General features: G+C 37.6%; 1 protein-coding gene across 3 annotated transcripts in view; it reads left to right on the plus strand.

The window, feature by feature from the left end:
* Positions 1-382: 382 nt before the first annotated feature.
* SPATA6 (spermatogenesis associated 6) overlaps positions 383-20,199 on the plus strand; it is a 145,285-nt gene continuing 125,468 nt past the window's right edge. For 2 of the 3 annotated variants that reach the window (XM_047727505.1, XM_047727506.1), the window contains exons 1-3: positions 383-630; positions 18,232-18,369; positions 19,513-19,561. In XM_047727505.1, coding sequence (XP_047583461.1) covers positions 580-630; positions 18,232-18,369; positions 19,513-19,561 — 238 coding nt within the window. In that variant the 5' untranslated portion in view covers positions 383-579. Of the gene's footprint in view, positions 631-4,060; positions 4,152-18,231; positions 18,370-19,512; positions 19,562-20,199 lie in introns of all 3 variants that reach the window. The other variant, XM_047727507.1, reaches the window with a different exon arrangement.

A 20,199-nucleotide genomic window follows, 5' to 3' on the forward strand; every position in this document is an offset into this window, starting at 1 on the left:
AACTACTGTGAAATTCAAATAAATAATCAATAATAATTACTATTCTTTTACAGTTGGGGAAACTGAGGCTGCACTAGGATTCTACTAGCCCAAGGTGCCATCACCACCTTGGAACTCAGAGCTCCTGAGTCCAACTCCCTGACCTGGGCACTGTCCCACTACGCAAACGGTTAGCTATTCTCTCCTTTGTTTGGCTTTGAGCCCACGGTTTGATGTCACAGAAGAACTTCCCCGCCCCACCCCGCTCCTTCGGAAGCCACGCCTCCCCGCGTGGCACCGCCTCTGGAGTTCGCCGAGCCCCGCCCCCGGCCTCTAGCCTAGGAGTGGCGGCTCCGGCGCTTCCCCGCCCCGCCTCTCTTCCGGCCCCGCCCCTCCTGGCTGCCATGACAACGAGTCCGCGCCCCGCGCACAGCTGCTGCTCGGGCGGGACCCAGGCTGGACCGCGGGCCCCGGCCTGGGGGCCACAGCTGCCACCGCCGCCGCCACCTCGTCTCCTCCCCGTCCCCGCCCCGCCCCGCGTCTCCTCGTCTCACTCGGGCCCGCGGCCGGGGTCCCTCCCCGCCGCCCCACCCCGCGCGGATGCCGAAGGTGAAAGCGCTACAGTGCGCCCTGGCGCTGGAGATCCGCTCTGTGAGTACGGGTCGCGACCCCTCACCCCCCCGGCCTGGGTGTCGGCGAGCCTCCGGCATTTACTCGGGGTCGCCTCCCTTATTCACCTCTTTGAACCCCGAGTCACCTCGAACCAACTTTATCCTCCGAATCATCCCTCGGGAGCCTTGTGGACCCGCGTCACTGTCTCCTCCTACTTCAAAATCCTGAAGGCCCTCCCACTCCAGACACGCAGAGCTGTCCCCCCCCGCACCCCCGCCGCCCCTTCCTGCCCTCCCACCTCCGCTCTCCTCGCTCTATCCCAGCTTCCAGTTTGGGTTCCATCAGATCATTTCCAGACCACTTCAGAAAGCCCCTCCTCTTCTGCCCCTAACTTTCCAGTGAATTGGGATGGAGGAGCTTCTCTTTAAATTCCTCTTCTCTGCTCCTATTCTCTAAGAGTCCCGTTTCTCTCCGGTCGTCAAGGGAGACTTTTCTTCCCAAATCACTGCAGGCAGATTCTTTCAGACAAATTTCCGAGCTTCTGATTGGTGAAGGAGCCTTTACTCTCGGTCTTCAATGTGGAATCCTCACACCCAGCAACCAAATTGTGTCAGTATCGCACAGAGCACCTTGCCATCTCCCCCAGGGCCAGACCCTCAGAAACCATTTCAGGTCCCTGAATCCCTTATCCTTCTTGTCACTCCAAGAAAGGCACCAACTTTTACAGAGAAACTGCTCATTCTCTGAACTTGCTGGAGAGGACCAGTAACAGTCACTTTCCAGACTTGTTCAAGAGGATCCGGTGCCCAGACCTGCTGTGGAAATCCAGCTGAGGCCTTGAGCCCCCATGTCCTTCCTTAACAGAGAGGTTGAACCTCTCCATGGCATGAGAAATCTGCATCCCTCTTAATCATTTCAGAAGACCCTTCCAATTGTTCTTAAACTCCCTCCTCTTCACTTTTTACAGACCCCTTTCATTCTCATCTTCACACAAAGCCCCAGCCTCTCTCTTCTAGAGGAAATCCCCAGAGAACCTTTCTATACCCCCATTTTAGACATGCCAGCAGTTTGGAGCCAAAATTCCCCCATTCAGACCCTTTTCTCTCCTTCCACCTCTCCCAAGCCCTATTATCTCTCAACTCTTTGATCCTCCAGCAAAACTGGGGCAGGTATGTGTGTGCGAGGGTACTTCTGTATCCAACACCAGGCCTCTGAGTGCTGCCCCAAGAAGCTCTCCCTACTTCTTCCTGCCCATGGCTTCTTTCTCCACTTAACCCCGCCTTGGCCATGCCCTGCTTTCCTGGCTATCCTTCCTCGCATTAGAATGAGGCCGCTGTAACACAGTCCATGTTACCTCCCTGGAGGTCACAAGGTTGTTCTAGATCTTTTGTTAGGTCTTAAAGAAGGCAAGGCTGGGTAGGACAGATTGTGAGGCAGGGTGGAGGGGAAGAATGTTTCTGGCACTCTTGATTTATCTCTAAAGCCACAGAGATTTTACTCTGCTCTGTGGCAAGCTATAGTCCTCATCCCACAGCTGCCAAAGATTAGCAACTTCTTTGTAAAGTAAGATTCCTTTAGCCAAAGAATACAGGAAGCTTCCTGAAGGGCTTGGCCTGAAACAGTTAGTCAAACTCTTCCTCAGGCACGCCCTACCTCACCAGACTTTGTTACTGGCTGCTGCTTCCTCCCCCCGCCAGCCAGTGGGGCTTAGCAGCCTAGTGAGTGCAGCTGCTTCCCCTGCACTGCCAATAGAATCTTCCAGAGGAAGTACTTCGTTGAAACTGATTACTACCAGAAAGAGTTGCAGAAATACTTTTGATTTCAGTACCTTTCTTCCTCAGTGTTGATTGTACTGCAGAAAGTGACTTACTTTAGTACAATGGAGTTCTGTGTCCGTTGAAGCTGAAGAAATTATGCAGGTGCAAACATTGCTATTTAACTCTTTTCAACAAACACTTGAGTCAGAATTTTACAGTTTCAGAATCTTAGCTGTCATTGAATTTAATTCCGTTTCACAGGTGAGGCTTAGCATGGCTAGTTATTTGTTTAGGGTTGCACAACTCTTTAGGGGCAGCTCTGCAACGAGAAGCTAAGTTTTCGGACCAGCAGAAAGCCTGTTAGATGGCTCTGATGCTGAGAAGGAGCAAAAAAGGCCCATTAGCAACCAGACAAGTTAAGCAAGCTTAATTAATTTGGCCTTGATTGAATAGATGAATTATATGACCATAGATAATCTTAGCATCTTCTTTTAAATTTTAGTGTTTTCTTTTCAATTTAATTTTTTATGTTTACATGGTATAAAAGTAAAAACCTACAAAATGATATACTCAGAGCGGCCACACATCCATCTCTGTCTCCTCAAACTTATTTCCCATCCATACTCATCTGCTGTAGGGAAAGCTACTATGGACATTCATTCTTGTACAACTTTTTCTGTGTGTATTGCCTTTTGAAGATACCACACTCAGATATAGAATATCCTATGTCATATTATTGCCTGAATTTTTTTCCCTTTGTGGTAACATTTAATTTGTTCCCGATTCCTGTTAACTGAAAATTAGATGTTTGGTCTCTGTGTGCCTGTTGAAAGTGACACTCCTTTCAAAGTGAAGAGCACCTGGTTGGCTCAGTGGGTTAAAGCCTCTGCCTTCGGCTCAGGTCATGATCCCAGGGTCCTGGGATCGAGTCCCGTGTTGGGCTCTCTGTTAGGCAGAGAGCCCGCTTCCTTCTCTCTCTCTGCCTGCCTCTCTGCGTACTTGTGATCTGTCTCTCTGTCAAATAAATAAATAAATAATCTTTAAAAAAAGAAGAAGAAAAAAAAAAGTGACACTCCATTCTCCTCCTCCTCCACCCCCTCCACGATTGTGTTTTGCTGTGATCTTGTATTGGTAGTAATCTCATGTTTAATACTGTGGTAATATGATAGCAAGAACATACTAAACATGAAAGGCTTTAGTGTATAACACAACATTTTGTGTTGCTCCACAGAGCCTTATGACTTGAGAGAAAATATATTGCTAGGAAGAAGGTGTGACTTTTCTCAATGAATCTTTGGAGAAAGATATAATAGGCCAAGTAACTTGTTTTTCAAGAGCAGCAAAAGAATTACATCTCCTATCACTTAGGCTTTTAATAGTTGATACATCTTATCTGTGATATGTAAAAGTATTTTTGCTGCTCCTTCTCTCTTCTTTTTGTTAATAAGTAGTTCATTTTTCTTGAGATTATTTGGGAGAATGAACAAAATCAGAAAGAGAATAATAAAGCCTAGTGCCTGGGCAGTGAAACCAGCCAATTTGCCTTATCTGAATAGTGTCTGTTGGGGTTAGTTTAGATATATAATTCCTGGTTTTTCTTCTGTATACTCCCTTCACCTCTTTACCTCATCAAATTATTGATAACATTGGGGCAAACAGATCTGGGTCCTTTTTGATCCCTACTCATTTGAACATTTGTGATCCTTCTCCAGCTTTCCGTGGAGTGATTTGTCTCACAATTGTGCTACAGTTAGTTCCCTTTGTACACCTTCCTGACCCGTTTTCCTTCTTCCCTTCCTAGAGGTGAGGCAATCAATGTCTTGAATTTGGAGTGTATTATTTTCATTCTGGTTTTGTACATTTACTGTATATTTGTGCATGTCTGTGTGCTACTTGTATTATTGATTTGTTTTAAAACTTTACGCAAGTGGTATTTTACTCTGTATCCCGTACCTGTTTTTTCCAGTTCAGTTACCAAAATTTGTCAGTGTTGATTCTTGCAGATCAAGTCCATTTCCTTAATTACTATATAATACTGTTTATTTTTATAATAGTGATTAATTTATATTCTTTTTTGATAGACCTTTAAATGCCAGTGAAATTTGTTGGGCTACCTTTGTTTACCTTAGTGTTTAGGGCTCCTGCTGGTGTTAATTGTCTGGTATTCTGCATGACTTGAATGTTCTATTGAATGTGTAGGTGAAAAGCTTCGTACAATTATTAGAGGTTAAGAATCTGTTTTATGGGGGCGCCTGGGTGGCTCAGTGGGTTAAAGCCTCTGCCTTCAGCTCTGGTTGTGATCCCAGGGTCCTGGGATTGAGCCCCGCATCAGGCTCTCTGCTCGGCAGGGAGCCTGCTTCCTCCTCTCTCTCTCTCTCTGCCTGCCTTTCTGCCTACTTGTGATCTGTCTGTCAAATAAATAAATAAAATCTTAAAAAAAAAAGAATCTGTTTTATGTATAAACACAGTCTTTTTTTTTTGGCAAGGTGGTATAAAATACATCAGATTTTCTAGGAATACAATTACAGTGTAAGTTGAGGAAAGAGTATACTTTGCTTTGTTTGAAACTCTGCTAAGAGTTTACTTTTTTGGAAAATTGTGGCACCAGTGGCAGCACTGTTTGCGTTCGAGTTGCCAGTATGGGCACTTGTCATTCTGGTTTAGAAACTGTCCATTTTACATAGATTCCGTGTATAGGTGCAAATGCTGTATCTTCTAGCTTAGTCCTGCCATGGCATTTACATACAAAAATAGATCTTTTATTATAAATTATTTCTGGGTGTTTTGTTTTGTTTTTACATAGGGCATTGGTTTAGTTTTTAGTCACACGTATAGTAAATTGCAAACTATCTGTTGTAAAGGAGGGAATACAGACCCAGTGCTCCAGGCACTAGATTTAGAAATGGAACTACTGAGGTAACTGCTATCAGGACTTCTATCACAATATAATTTGAATTCATGAAATCTTTTTCTCCACAGTATGAACTTTTTAATGTCTAGTTTTTAGTGAGAATTCAGCCCTGTCATCTTGTAAAACAATAGTTCTTAATCATTCTGTTGTTTTTTTCTCCCCAGCTTTATTGAGCTATAATTGACACATAATATTGTATAAATTCGAGGTGTACAACAGGTTGATTTGTCCTTACTGTTGTAGGGACACCTGTGTGGCTCAGTCACTTAAGTGCCTTCGGCTCAGGTCGTGATCCCAAGATCCTGGGATGAAGTTCTGTGTCAGCCTCCTTGCTCAGCGGGAAGCCTGCTTCTCCCTCTGCCTTCAATCCCCCTGCTTGTGCGCGGACTCTCTCTCTGACAAACAAATAAAATCTTAAAACAAAAAAAGATGTGTTTGATACATTTATAAATTGCAGAATGATCACTGCTATAGGACTAGCTAATTAGCTACTACCTCCATCCTGTCACATAGTTACCATTTATTTTTTGTGGTGAGGACGTTTAAGATCTATTCTCTTGGCAATATCAAGTATATAAGACTGTATTAGCTATAATTACCATGTTGTACATCAGATCCCCAGACTTGTCAGTCTTACAACTAGAAGATTGTATCCTTTGACTATTAATTATCTCCCCATTTTCCCTATGTCTCCCAACCCCTGGTAACCACCACTATACTCTGCTTCTCTGAGTTTATCGTTTTTAGATTCAACATATATGTGGTATCATACAGTATTTGACTTTCTCTGACTTCCTTCACATAGCATAATGCATTCGAGGCCCATCCGGGTTGTTTCAAATCAAAGAAGGATTTCCTGATTCCTCATGGCTATAGATTATATATGTATAATCTCACATCTTCTCACATCTTTATGCATTCAGGGACAGTTGGCCACTTAGGTCGTTTTCCATATCTTGGCTATTGTAATACTGCAATGAACATCAGAGTACAGACATCTCTATGAGATCCTTTTTAAAATTCCTTTGGATATATACCCAGCAGTGGGATTGCTGGATCATATGATAGTTCAAGTTTTAATTTTTTGAGGAGCTTCCATACTGTTTTCCACAGTTGCTGGACTCAGTTTACATTACCATCAGTAGTGCGGTAGGGGTCCCTTTCCTCCACACCCTTGCCAACACTTAGGATTTCTTGTCTTTTTGATAATAGCCATTATGACATTTGTGAGGTGATATCTCACCACGGTTTTGATTTGCATTTCTCTGATGACAGTATGTTGACTATCTTTTCATGTACCTGGTAGCCATCTGTATGCCATTCCTGGTACACTGCCTATTCGGTTCCTTTGTATCCATTCTACTGTTGATGGACGTTTTCCCAGTTTGGGGATATTACAAATTGTATTCCTATGAAGATTCTTTTTTTTTTTTTTTTTAAGATTTTATTTATTTTGCAGAGAGAGAGAGACAGAGCACAAGCAGGGGGAGCAGCAGGCAGAAGGAAAGGAAGAAGTAGGCTCCCCGCTGAGCAGGGAGCCCGACGTGGGGCTCAATCCCAGCACTCTGGGATCATGACCTGAGCCAAAGGCTGATGCTTAATCAATTGAGCCACCCAGGCGCCGTCCCCACTCCATGAATATTCTTATATGTCTTTTCACACATTTTGAATTCAGCACATTGCTGAAATCTCACATTAGTTCCAGTCATTATTTGGATTTTCTATGTGGAAAATTATGTTGTTTATGGATAACGACGGTTTGACTTTTCCTGATCAATTTTTTTTTTTTGTTTTGTTTTCTTTCCTTTATTGTATGTCCTTGAGTAGAATTTCTGGTATAAAGTTAAACAGTAGGAATAAGTTTGACTTTTCCTGATCAATGTTTTTGTTTTGTTTTGTTTTCTTTTCTTTATTGTATGTCCTTGAGTAGAATTTCTGGTATAAAGTTAAACAGTAGGAATAATAGTAGATATACTTGTCTCTTTATTTTTATTTTAAATTGTGCTTCTGAGGTTTCACCAGTATTATATTGAATCTTACGAATTTGCTGACAATGGATTATTTTCTGACTTAAAAAAAAAAAGCTGTGGCAATTTCATAAAGTTCAGTCTAATGTAATATTGGCTCTAGGATTTTCATTTACTGAATTAAGAAAGTTCCCTTCTATTCTTCATTTTGGAAACATCCTGAGGCATTGAATTATACTGAATGCTTTTTGAGATGATTATGTAATATTGTTCCCATAGTCTTTAAAAGGACACATTTTGCGATGTTGCACTCTTTATATTCCTATGGTAAATTCTTTTTGTTAGAATGCATTATTTTTTCTGTATTTGGATTGGCTTATTTTTTTTATTTAGGATCTTTCGTTTGTGTTCATACATGAGGTTTTGCTATCTGAGTTAGATACTTGTTTCCTTAAGATTTCGGTATGGGTTTTTTTGCTTTTTTTTTTTTTTTTTTTTTTTTAAGATTTTATTTAACTGTCAGAGAGAAAGAAAGACAGCATGCAAGCATGGGGAGCGGCAGGCAGAGGGAGAAGCAGGCTCACTGCTGAGCAAGGAGCCAAGCTCAAGACTCGACTCTGGGATCATGACCTGAGCTGAAGGCAGACACTTAACCTACTGAGCCACCCAGGGTCCCTTGGTTTTTTATTCTTAAAATATTTATTTTAAAGATATTTCAGACATACAAAAAATTATAAAGAGCAACATAATGAACACCCATGTGCCTACCTATCAGCTTAGGAAGTAAAACATTTTGGATGAAGGTGAAGCCTCCTGTATATCTAATAGAATCCTTTCTCCCTTCTGCCCTTTGGCTACTCACTATTCTGAATTTTGTTTTATCATTTCTCTGCATTTCTTAATATTTTTCTCATATTACTGTCTGTCTTTAGGGCACATGATTTGCTTCCAAGTAATGCTTAACTGACATCCCAAAAGGATTGATAATATTGTTTTAAAATTATTTGGTTCTAAATATTTTTATCATTTTTATTGTGATTTCTACTTCAGCTTATGAACTATTTAGGATTTAGTTTCAAGATGCATAGGATTTATATATGTGTATATACTCCCCTGTCCCATGCTATACTTACCTACACATATACAAACATACTATCTTTTATTGTGGTGTTTTAATTTAATTGCATGGGGGTATTGAATGACATCTGCATGATACTGACTATCTCCATTGAGATTTCTCTTGTGTCCTAATACTTATCCAGTTATTGTGAATGTTCTCTATTTACTTGAAAATTACATATAACTTCATTTTTGGATGTAGGTCTCTACAGCCATTATCAAATGGAGTTTATTTTCTCCAAAATATCTTCAATTCCATATTAATATTTTTGTCTGCCTGATCTACCAGGATGTAATGGAGATATATTAAAATTTTTACTATGTTTATGTATTTCACTTTATTCTTGATGTATTCTAGTGCACTGTGATCTGTAGAACTGGATTCATTTCTACTTACTCTGTTTTGTACTGGGTGTATACTTTCCCTTTGGGAATTTGTGGGTTTCTTCAGGTCTAGGTAAATTCTTAGCTATTATGTCTTTGAATTTCATTTTTTTCCATCCTGTTTTCTTTTTTCCTCTGACACTGCTATTAGACATATATTGGAACTTTTATCTATTCTCCACATTTCTTAAGTGCTTTTTTTGTTGTAATTTTTACTTTTATATCTTTTTCTAGGGAATTCTTCAGGATTATATTATTAAATTATTAAATTATTAAGTTAAATTTTAAAAATCTCCTGTATTGGGTGTCTGGGTGACTCAGTTGGTTAAGTGTCCCAACTCTTGATTTCAGCTCTGGTCATGATCTCGGGGTCATGAGATCAAGCCTTGCAGAGACTGTACTGAGTATGGAACCTGCTTGAGATTCTCTCTCTCAAAGCTCCTCGCCCCTGCTCCTGGGTGTGCACATGCTCTCTCTCTCTCTTTCTCAAAAACAAACAAACAGACAAACAACAAACAAAAAACCCAGGGGCACTTACGTGGCTCAATTGGTTAAGCATCTGCTTTTGGCCCAGGTCATGATTCCAGGGTCCTGGGATGGAGCCCCACATTGGACTCCTTGCTCAGTGTGGAGCCTACTTCTTCCTCTTCCTCTGCTCGTGCCCCCTGCTCACTCTCTCTCCTACTCTCTCTCAAATAAATAAATAAAATCTTAAAAAAAAACCCAAACTCCTATATTGAGATTTTTAATTTCATTGACTACATGTTCAAGGATTCTCATGTAGTCTGTCTTCATATTTATTCATTTATTCATTTTTAATTTTTTTAAAGTAAACTTTACCCCCAATGTAGGGCTTGAACTCACACCCTGAGATCAGTAGAATCATGCTCTACTGACTGAGATAGCCAGCTGTCCCTAGTCTCTCTTTTTAAACGACTGCCAAGTATTTTCCTTCTCTGTTTTAATTTTATAGTTTTGGGTTTTTGTTTTTTTTTTTTTTTTAATTCCTCCCCTCCCCTAGATGAAAAATCCTAACTACTTATTTTAAAATTGTTTTCAGATTGTATAAATTACTTTAATTTTCATTTGAAGTGAAATTATCTCTGGATTGTCAACTCCATTGGGGTTTTTTTAGCTCTTGGAATTGCACTGAAATTATAGACCAGTTTTGGGAGAATTGATATTTTAACAGTATTGAGTCTTTCAGTCCATGAACCTGGTGTATTTTTACATCTATCTGGACTTTCAGTTTCTTTCAGAAGTGTTTATTGTTTTCAGTAGACATGACTCACACGTATTTTGTTTAAATGTATATGTAAGTACTACATTCTTCAGGTTTTAATGCTATTGTAAATGGTATTTAAAAATTTTTCATTTTATAAGTGTTATTGCTGGTATAGAGAAATAGCATTGATTTTTTGCATATTGAATTTATATCCTGTGATATCAGACTCTTTCCTTATTTCTAGTAGCATTTTTGTACAGTATAGACTACAATTAGGTTGTCTACAAATATTCAGTTTTATTTCTTTTCAATCTTTATTTTCTTTTCTTGTCCTTTGTACTGGCCAGGGCCTTTATAATAGTACATTGTTGAATAGAAGTGTTGAGCATGGACATACTGACCTTTTTGGCTGATATTGGGAAAGCATCCAGTCTTTCAGCACCATGTATGATATCAAATTCGGGCTTTTTCATAGATATTCTTTATCAGTTGAGGAATTTTCTGCAGTCCTCTATTTGCTAGAGCTTTTATCATGAATGGAGCTTACATGTGTCAAATGCCTTTTCTGCAGAGAAAGAATTAAAGGGAATTTCTAAGATCTAATGCTATATAATACACCTTTTAGAAGTGATTTAATTATATCTAACACATTTCTATATATTGTCTTTTCATTTTCATGCACTCCAAGATATTTTTTAATTTGTTTTGTATTTTTTCTTTGACTCATATGAGTGATTTAGGAATACAGTGTTTAATTTCCAAATATTTAGGGTTTTTTTCAGGTATTTTCCTGTTATTTATTTCTATTTAATTTAATGGGGCTAGAGAATATAGTCTGCATGATTTCAGTCCTTTTTTGTTTGTTGAGACTTCTATGGCTCACAGTATCATCTTTCTTGATAAATGTTTTCATGTGCACTTAGAAAAAAAAGTATATCCTTCTCCTGTTGGATGGAGTATTACATAAATGTCAATTAGGTCAAATTATTTGAATGTTGTTGTTCACATTTTCCATACTCTTAGCGATTTTTTGATTGCTTATTTTATCAGTTACTAAGAGGAAAGTAATGAAATTCAGTTTGTTTCATTTACTTTGATAGTATCTTATTGGTTACACATTTAATTTTCTTATATCTTCTTGATTTTTGAAATTTGAAACTTGAAATTTGACAAATCAAATTTTTAATCAATATGAAATGCTTCACTTTAACTTGGGTAATCTTTCTCTTTATGAAGTCTACTCTGTATTATATTAAGACAGTCCCCTAGCTTTCTAATGATATTCATATGATACACCCTTTTCTATCATTTTGCTTTTATCCTGAATCTTAAATTAAAAAAAAATTAAGTATAATTCACAAATATAAAATATACCCATTTAAAGTGTACAATTCAGTGAATTTTTATATATTCATGAAGTTGTGAAACAATCACCACTAATTCCAGAGCATTTTCATCACCCTATAAAGAAATTTCGTACCAGGGGCGCCTGGGTGGTTCAGTGGGTTAAAGCCTCTGCCTTAGGCTCAGGTCATGATCCCAGAGTCCTGGGATCAAGCCCTGCATCAGGCTCTCTGCTAAGCAGAGAGCCTGCTTCCTCCTCTCTCTCTGCCTGCTCAGTGGGTTAAAGCCTCTGCCTTCTGCTCAGGTCATGATCCCAGAGTCCTGGGATGGAGCCCCATATCAGGCTCTCTGCACAGCAGAGAGCCTGCTTCCTCCTCTCTCTCTGCCTGCCTCTGTGCCTACTTGTGATCTCTGTCTGTCAAATAAATGAATAAATAATCTTAAAAAAAAAAAAAAGAAAAGAAATCCCATACCTGTTAGCTGCCATTCCTCCTCCCTCTTCCCGAGACCCTGGCTACCACTAATTGGATTTCTAGGTCTATGGATTTGCCTATTCTGGACATTTATATAAATGGAATCATATAATATGTGGCCTTTTGTGTCTGGCTTCTTTAACTTAGCATGTTTATAAGATTTATTCATGTAGCATCTGTCAGTACTTTATTCTTTTTTATGGTCAGATAATATTCCATTGTATGGATATACCACATTTTGCTAATCCATTCTTCAGTTGGTGGACATTTGGATTGTATCTGTTTTTTGGCTATTATGAATAATGCTGCTTGTATGTATTAATACTTTTGCTTGTATGTATAATACCCTTGTATGTATTTTTGGGTTGCTGTATGTTTTCAGCACTCTTGGGTATATACCTAGGAATTGCTGAATCTTATGGTAACTATTTAGTTTTTTTGATGAACTGCCAAACTTTTTTCTACAGTGACTATGCCGTTAATACATTTCTAGTAGCAAAGTGTGAGGGTTCCAATTTTTTGGGATACTCCCCAACACTTTTTTTGTCCATCTTCTTAATTATAGTCCTCCTAGTGGATGTGAAGAGGTATCTCATTATGGTTTTGATTTATATTTCCCTAATGACTAGTGATTTTGAACATTTTCATGAATTTATTGGTCATTTATCTTCCTTGAAGAGATAGCTATCTTTTTTGGCTTCATGGGTTTTGGAACTCTGTTAAGTGCACATGTATTTTCTTGAAATGTATGTCATATGTGTTTTTCATTGTTGTGTCATTATAAAATGTCCTTCTTTGTTTCTAGTCCAATTTTTGTTTTAATGTCTATTTTGTCTGATATGAGTATAACTACTGCAGCTCTTTTTTGGTTCTGCTTGCATAGTTAATTTTTCCATTCTTTTACTATCAACCCATTTGTGTCTTTGGAGCTGAAGTGTGTCTCTTATAGACAACTTATAGTGGGATTATAGTTTTTATCCATGAAGTTCTGCCTTTGCTTGGAGTAGTTGGTCAATTTACCTTTCATGTAATCACAGACAAGGTAGGATTTGCCTCTTTCATTTTGCTATTTATTTTCTGCACGTCATGTCTTTTTTTGTTTCTCTGTTTCTGCATTAGTGCCTTTTGAGTTAACTGTTTTCTAATGTACCATTTAATGCCTTTGTTTCTATTACTATATTTTTTAGTTATTTTCTTAGTGGTGGTTGTCCTGGGGTTCACAGTTAACATCTTAGTTTATAACAATCTAGTATGGATTAATACCAAATTTAATTTGAATAGCACACAAAAATTTTGCTTCTATTTACTTCCATTCCCTCTCTTCTTAATGATTTTATTTTCATGCAAATACATCTTTATACACATAAGCCTCATCAGCACAGTTTGGATAATTGCTGCTTTATGTAATTTTATTTGAAATAAGGATGGAGAAATAAGAGAAAAAATTATACTGTCGTTATATTTATTTATGCAGTTTCCTTCCTGGTGCTTTTTTTTTTCTTTTTTTCATGTGACTGGGAGTTGTTATCTAGTGTCCTTACATTTCAACTGAGGGATTCTCTTTAATATATCTCGTAGGGAAGTTGTGCTAATGATCTGTTCTGTTCATCCAAGAATATCTTAATTTTCCTTCCTTTTTGAAGAGGATTTTTGGTTGAAATTGAATTCTTATTTGAAAAAATTGAAGTACAATATGCAAATGTTATGAAATTCCTTCAGCACTTTGAATAAGTCATCCCACTTCCTTCTACCTTCATGTTTCTGAAGCAAAATCAGCTGTTAAACCTATTGAGGATTTTTTGGTACTTGCTGTATCACTTCTCTTGTATTGCATTAAAGATTCTCTCTTCATCTTTGTCTTTTGAAAGTTTGATTATGATGGATGCAGTTTGGAATTCTTTAAGCTTTTGGGTGTGTAGATTGCAATTCTTTAAATTATGGAAGCTTTTGTCCATTATTTCTTTGAATATTCTTTCTGGCCATTTCTCCTCTTATTCTGGAGCTCCTAATATATCTGTGTTGTTGTGCTTAATGGTATCCCACAGATCTCTGAGAGTCTATTCATTTTTCTTTATTTTTTCTTTCTGTTCTTTAGGATGATAATCTCAGTTGATATATTTTCAGGTTCACTTATTCTTTTTTCCGCTAGCTTCTCTAGTGAATTTTTTTTCATTTCTGTCATGTACTTTTCAACTCTGGGATTTCTATTTGGTTCTTTTAAAAAATGATTTCTGCTTATTGATATTCCTTCTTTGATGAGACATTATTGCCATGTTGCCATACTTTATTTTAGATATTTAGGCGAGATTTCCTTTAGTTCTTTGTACATATTTATAATAGGTGATTTAAAGTCTCCGTTTAGTAAAGCCAACTTCTGGGCTTCCTCATAGATAGTTTTTATTGACTGCTTTTTCCCCTGTGTATGGGTCATACTCTTGTTTCTTTGTATATAATATTTTTTGTTGAAAATTGAACATTTTAAATAATATAATATGGAACTCTGTAAATCAAACTTCCCCCTATTTCTCAGGGTTCATTGTTTGCTATTGCTTTTTGTTTGTTTAGTTACTCTCCTGAGTTAAAGTCTGTATTCTTTGTCATGTGTGGCCACCAGAGTCTCTTCTTGGTTAACTTAATGACTTGCTAATGACTGGATTTCTATATCCTTTAAATGTATTCAGCCAGTAAGTCTCCCAGTCTTTGCTAAGGATTTCTGTATGCTTATTGGGGCATGTTTTCTAAGCCCTACAGGGAGTTTACAGCTCTGGCTTAGCTTTCATTTCCAACTATCCCAAAGCCTCAAGGTCAGCTAGAGGTGAGAGATTAGGGTTTCATCAGGTCATTTCTGGGCACATGCACAGCCCTGAACATGTGCATGATCTTCTAAATTGCCAAGAATATATTGTACTTCTCAAAGAAAGCACCCTCCCCAGCCCTCACACACCCATATACATGATTTTCCAGCTTTACCTTTTAAGCATTTTGATCAGGTTATGTTTTGCCTCACTTGTGATCACTGTCTCAGGCATCTGTGGTGTTAAACAATTGCTACTGATTGTTTTTGACAATTGCCTTGAGGAGAAAGGCTCTTTATATGAGTGAACTCCAGTTCAAGTCAAATAGAATCCCTGTGAATGAGGGCTTCTGGGGTACTGTCAGATCAAATAATGACAGTTTCCTAGGGATGGGGCTTTTGGGTAGCACTAAACCTGTTCTCCAGTGTCTGTGGGACTGTTGGTTTTCATGGCTACTATAATTCTAAGGATTTTGGTTTTCAAGGCTTCAGAAGACCTGAGTAGAGGGGATTGGGAGTAGAATACATTAACATACCACAATATCACTGTTTTAACCAAAGTTCAGCTGTTTTTCTCCAATAAATGCTCTTCAGATTGTTGCACATCTCTGGTTAGTTTTTAGAGCTGTAAAAAGTTCATTTTGACAGTTGTTGGTATTCCCTTTTGCTTTTATAAATATTCCCTTTTGCTTTTAGAGAGGGACTGATTTTTGGAGGTATTTGATCTACCTTTCTGAAAGTACCTTTTCTTTTTTTTTTTTATATACTTTTTAAATTTTTTTATAAACATACAATGTATTTTTAGCCCCAGGGGTACAGGTCTGTGAATCGCCAGGTTTACACACTTCACAGCACTCACCACAGCACACCCCCCCCAATGTCTATAACCCCACCACCCTCTCCCGACCCCCTCCCCCCAGCAACCCTCAGCTTGTTTTGTGAGATTAAGAATCTCATATGGTTTGTCTCCCTCCCTATCCCATCTTGTTTCATTTATTCTTTTCCTACCCCCCAAACCCCCCACGTTGCATCTCCACCTCCTCATATCAGGGAGATCATATGATAGTTGTCTTTCTTTGATTGACTTATTTTGCGAAGCATAATACCCTCTAGTTCCATCCACGTTGTTGCAAATGGCAAGATTTCATTTCTTTTGATGGCTGCATAGTATTCCATTGTGTATATATACCACATCTTCTTTATCCATTCATCTGTTGATGGACATCTAGGTTCTTTCCATAGTTTGGCAATTGTGGACATTGCTGCTATAAACATTGGGGTGCACGTGCCCCTTCGGATCACTATGTTTGTATCTTTAGGGTAAATACCCAGTATTGCAATTGCTGGGTCATAGGGTAGCTCTATTTTCAACTTTTTGAGGAACCTCCATGCTGTTTTCCAGAGTGAAAGTACCTTTTCTATGTCTGTCTTTATCTTTAAAGGAATTTTCTTTGAAGACCACATATTATGTCTTGCCTTTTTATCCAATCTGAACAATTTCTGCTATTTAATTAGAATGTTTAGAATATTTACATTCATGTAATTATCCATATGGTTGTTTTATTTTCTATTTGTCCCATCTGATTTTCTTTACCCATTCTCCTTTCCTGATTTCTTTTTGGAAAGCTGCTCAGTGTTGTATTAAAGCATGGCAGAGTTTGTAGAATTGTGGATGAGAAAAACTCATGCTTTCTCGCATATATTACACATTAGAAAGAGAGTTAGTTGTTTCTAGTAGGACAATTAGAGCAGCTGTGCTACTCAATAGAAATAGAATATAAGTGACAAATTTGAATCAAGGATGTAAATTTAAATTTTTTACCAGCTACATTTTAAAAAGTTAAAAGAAGTAGATAAATTAATTTTAATAATAATTTTATTTAGATCAATATATTCAAGGCATTAGTTATTAATGAGATATTTTATGCTGATTTTGTAGTGAGTCTTCAAAATCTTTTTGAATAAGTCTTCAAAATCTTTTATTTTACACTCAGTATCTATCTAAATTTTGGACTAGTCACAACTATAGGCATAAGTGGCTTTCAGATACCACATTGGGTACTGTGGAATTAGAGGGATTCTAACAGACTTTATTTTAATGAGGCACAGTAAGAATTGAAGGTGATGGGCAACATGACATTTGCTGAGGACATGGATTTTAATAGATTTTAATGATCAGTGGGGGAATATATTAGGACAGAAGTGGAAAACAATAAGAGGGAGATGGAGTCAAAATATCTGGCACAGAAAATAATCTTAGCTGCTATGTACAAAGAGACATGAAGTCTTAGTCATTTAGTCAGTGCAGGAATGTATTGAGACGGCAAATGATAATGATTTTCAGTCTAACAATAGCTATAGCTAGTATTGGTTGAATGCTCTATTAGGCACTTTTCTAAGCACTTTTGAATGTATTGTATTCATTCATTTACTGTGTCATTTTAAATAAGTGTATCACCTATACTTTCTTGGGGCTCTGTTGTTATCATATATAAAAAATATGAAGCTGTACTTGATAATCTCTAAGCTTCTCCTAAATACCAAAGTCTGTGGTTTTGGATATATTAATGAGGAAAATAAAGTTTCTCTCCTCGGCAATTATAATTTAAAAAGGTGAGATGTATCCACTTAATTAAAATGTGTGGAGACAATAATTGGGCCTTAAGAGAACTACAAAATGTTATGAGAATCTAAAATGTATTTACTTGAATATAGTAAATTTGTGGTAAATGTTTGGATTAGATTGAATTGAATAATGATAGCTGGTGAGCAAGAGAAGTTTTGTGTAGGAGATGCAGTTGATTGATGTAAGCCTTGGGAAGTGGTGAGTGTAAATGAGGAGGAGATGGAATGGAGTATTGAATAATTATCCAGATAATGGGAGAATGTAATGTGTGTGTTCAGAGGATAATAAAAAATACTTTGGATTATTGGGGAGCCATTGAGAAATATTACTATGTGGGTAAGTTGGATTCAAATCTTAGCCTTTAATATCCTACTAAGTGTGTGGTTGATCACTGCCAGTGAAATATGGTAGGGACTGGGGAGACTATGCCATGTAGTTTTTAGAAACCCTATATTTTGTGTCTATACTTTCTGTCAATGTGAGGCTAATTATGTGCAATTTCATATTTAAAAAATTTCATTGGGCTAGAAACTTAAAATTCACTGGCTTTGAAACTTTGTCATATTGCTTTTGATGAGGGTGTGTATGGGCTGCTATTTAGGATGGTACAGGTCAGATTTGTGCTTTTTATCGCTAGTTTTTGTGTGTGTCCTCTAGGATAGTGCTGTGTTTCTGCTGAGTCTAAATCCTCTGTGATTAAATGATGCTGAGTAAGTTTATGTTAGCATTCAGCATAAAGTGGGTGCCTAAGGCTGACTGTTTAAAACTGTTCGTGTCTGTCCCAAGAGCCAGTACACAGAGCTTCAAATGTGGCACAAAGAACCAAATGGAAAATCATAGATTTCTCAGAGGGATGGAAGTTATAAAGGCATTTCATTTAACTCTGCAAACATGGGAATCTCTCTCTCCTTTTTTTATTTGAGCGTAATTTTATTACCTTAGCAGACTAGTGGTTTTATGTAATGCCTTGTAAATTATTTTAGTAGGATAGTTCAGGGGATTCGTAAAGCAGTTACATCTCTCTATCTAATTTCATTCAGGTAACTTGTCCAGGAGTGGTGCTGAAAGACAAGGAGGACATCTATCTTAGCATCTGTGTGTTTGGCCAATACAAAAAGACACAATGTGTCCCAGCCAATTTTCCACTGGTCTTCAATGCCAGAATGGTGTTTGAAAAGGTGAGTTCAAATATCAGATCAAATATTTACAAATAATCAGAGTACTTCTGAATTTTTAATAAAAACCCAGAACACAAATTATTGTTGCTGACTATATACTTTGGTTTATTCAAGAGGAGATTTGTAATTTAAATCTGAAAATAAATATTCATTATTTATGCATTGAATCAGTTGCCTCTTTTTCAGGATGAATCAGTTTATTTCTAAAATTGTGTTAGTGAGCTTTATTTAAAATAGAGCATCTGAGTATTAAATAATTTTTATAAAAAAGAGAGAGGAGACATTAATAGGTAAAAATTTACAATGGCTATCTTATGTTACTTCATTCTATGAGTTTCTTTTCAATTTTTCCCTGAAACTGCTGCTTCTGGTTATTACTAATCATATTCCTCACTTTTTTATTTCCTTCTTTCCTTCCTTCCTTCCTTTTCCTTTTCTTCTGCAAGGAATTACCCATGTCTAGCTCTGTTTCATGCACTGTTCTATAGGCACTGGGTAAACATGACAAACCACAGCCTCCTCTCTCAGAGCTTTCATTGTAATATGAGAAACAGAAAATAATCAAGTAAACACAGGAATAATACAATTTTAGATAGTGGTAAGTGTCATGAAAGAAGTAAAGGGAACGCAGGGGGACAGGTAGGGGCTGAGTGATTAGGGGGATTATCTAATTTAAAGGATAGAGAAGGCAGTAACATTTAAGCTGAACCTGAATTATGAGACAGTTAGCAGTTATTCAAAGGTCTAGGGGAAAAGTATTCAAAGCAGAGGAATAGTAAATAGAGAGGCATCTTGTTGGGAATAAGTTTGATGAGTTGCAGGAGCACGAAGAAGGCCAGTATGACCATGGAAACAAGCAGGGGAGGAACTGGAAGTCAAGATCAAGCACGGGTGAAGTGGGAGAGGGAGCGTCGGCCAACCGTAATATGCAATTGTCAAATCCTCCATAGTGATCATGCAGAGACGCAGAGACGTAGAGAAGCAGAGACGAAGTGACAGTCTTCAATAATGTCAAAAGTTTCTTTGGTTGGGAAAGGAGTATTTGGGGAATGAGAGGGAAAACACAGAGAGTGTTGTTTTATGTGTATATTCCTCTCATTTCCTCCTCTCCACCTTACCTCCCTCCCTGCTCTCCCTCTGTAGGTGTTCCCTGAAGCAGTTGACCCTGGAGATGTGGTTGCACAGCTTGAATGTAAGTCTTTAACTTTTAATTCCTGATTCTAGGACATTTTAGAATTATGCTTCTTAATCTTGGGTTAGGTAAAAGTTAAAAAGAGTCTACTAAGAATTTAAAAAAATCTTGAGTTGATAATTTTAAAACAATTTTTAAAAACATTTTTCAGAATATACCTGGAAATAGTAAAATATACATATGCTATACAGAGGCTGAGAGTTTTTGCTTATTCTGTGTTAGGTCTGTTGGTATCAAAAAGTCTTACTTGAACCTTATATTGATTTAGATGATATGAAGTGTTTTTGATGTAAAAATAGAGATCCACGTTGGGTGGGGCTTTGCCCTGCAAACAAGCATATGTCTAACCCCAGTGTATTACAAATTAATAGAGTAAATAATAGAAGATTGAAGTAATGGAAGCTTAAAATTATATATGATTTGCATTTTGTATTGCATCTAATATGTTGGTAAATTATTTGAAGTGACATTTTCAAGACTGTGAGTAGTAGTAAATTCCTCAAAGTACCAGGAATCAACTATAAAAAGATACAACTATTTTTGAGAGCAGCTATGCAAAGCTGTATATATACTTGGGAATAAGTTACTCAAGCTCTGGGTATGAAATGAAAAGCTCTGTTATTTATTCTTGTGATTAG

Source organism: Lutra lutra, chromosome 4 (assembly GCF_902655055.1).
Source record: "Lutra lutra chromosome 4, mLutLut1.2, whole genome shotgun sequence".
In the NCBI taxonomy this organism is placed as follows: domain Eukaryota; kingdom Metazoa; phylum Chordata; class Mammalia; order Carnivora; family Mustelidae; genus Lutra; species Lutra lutra.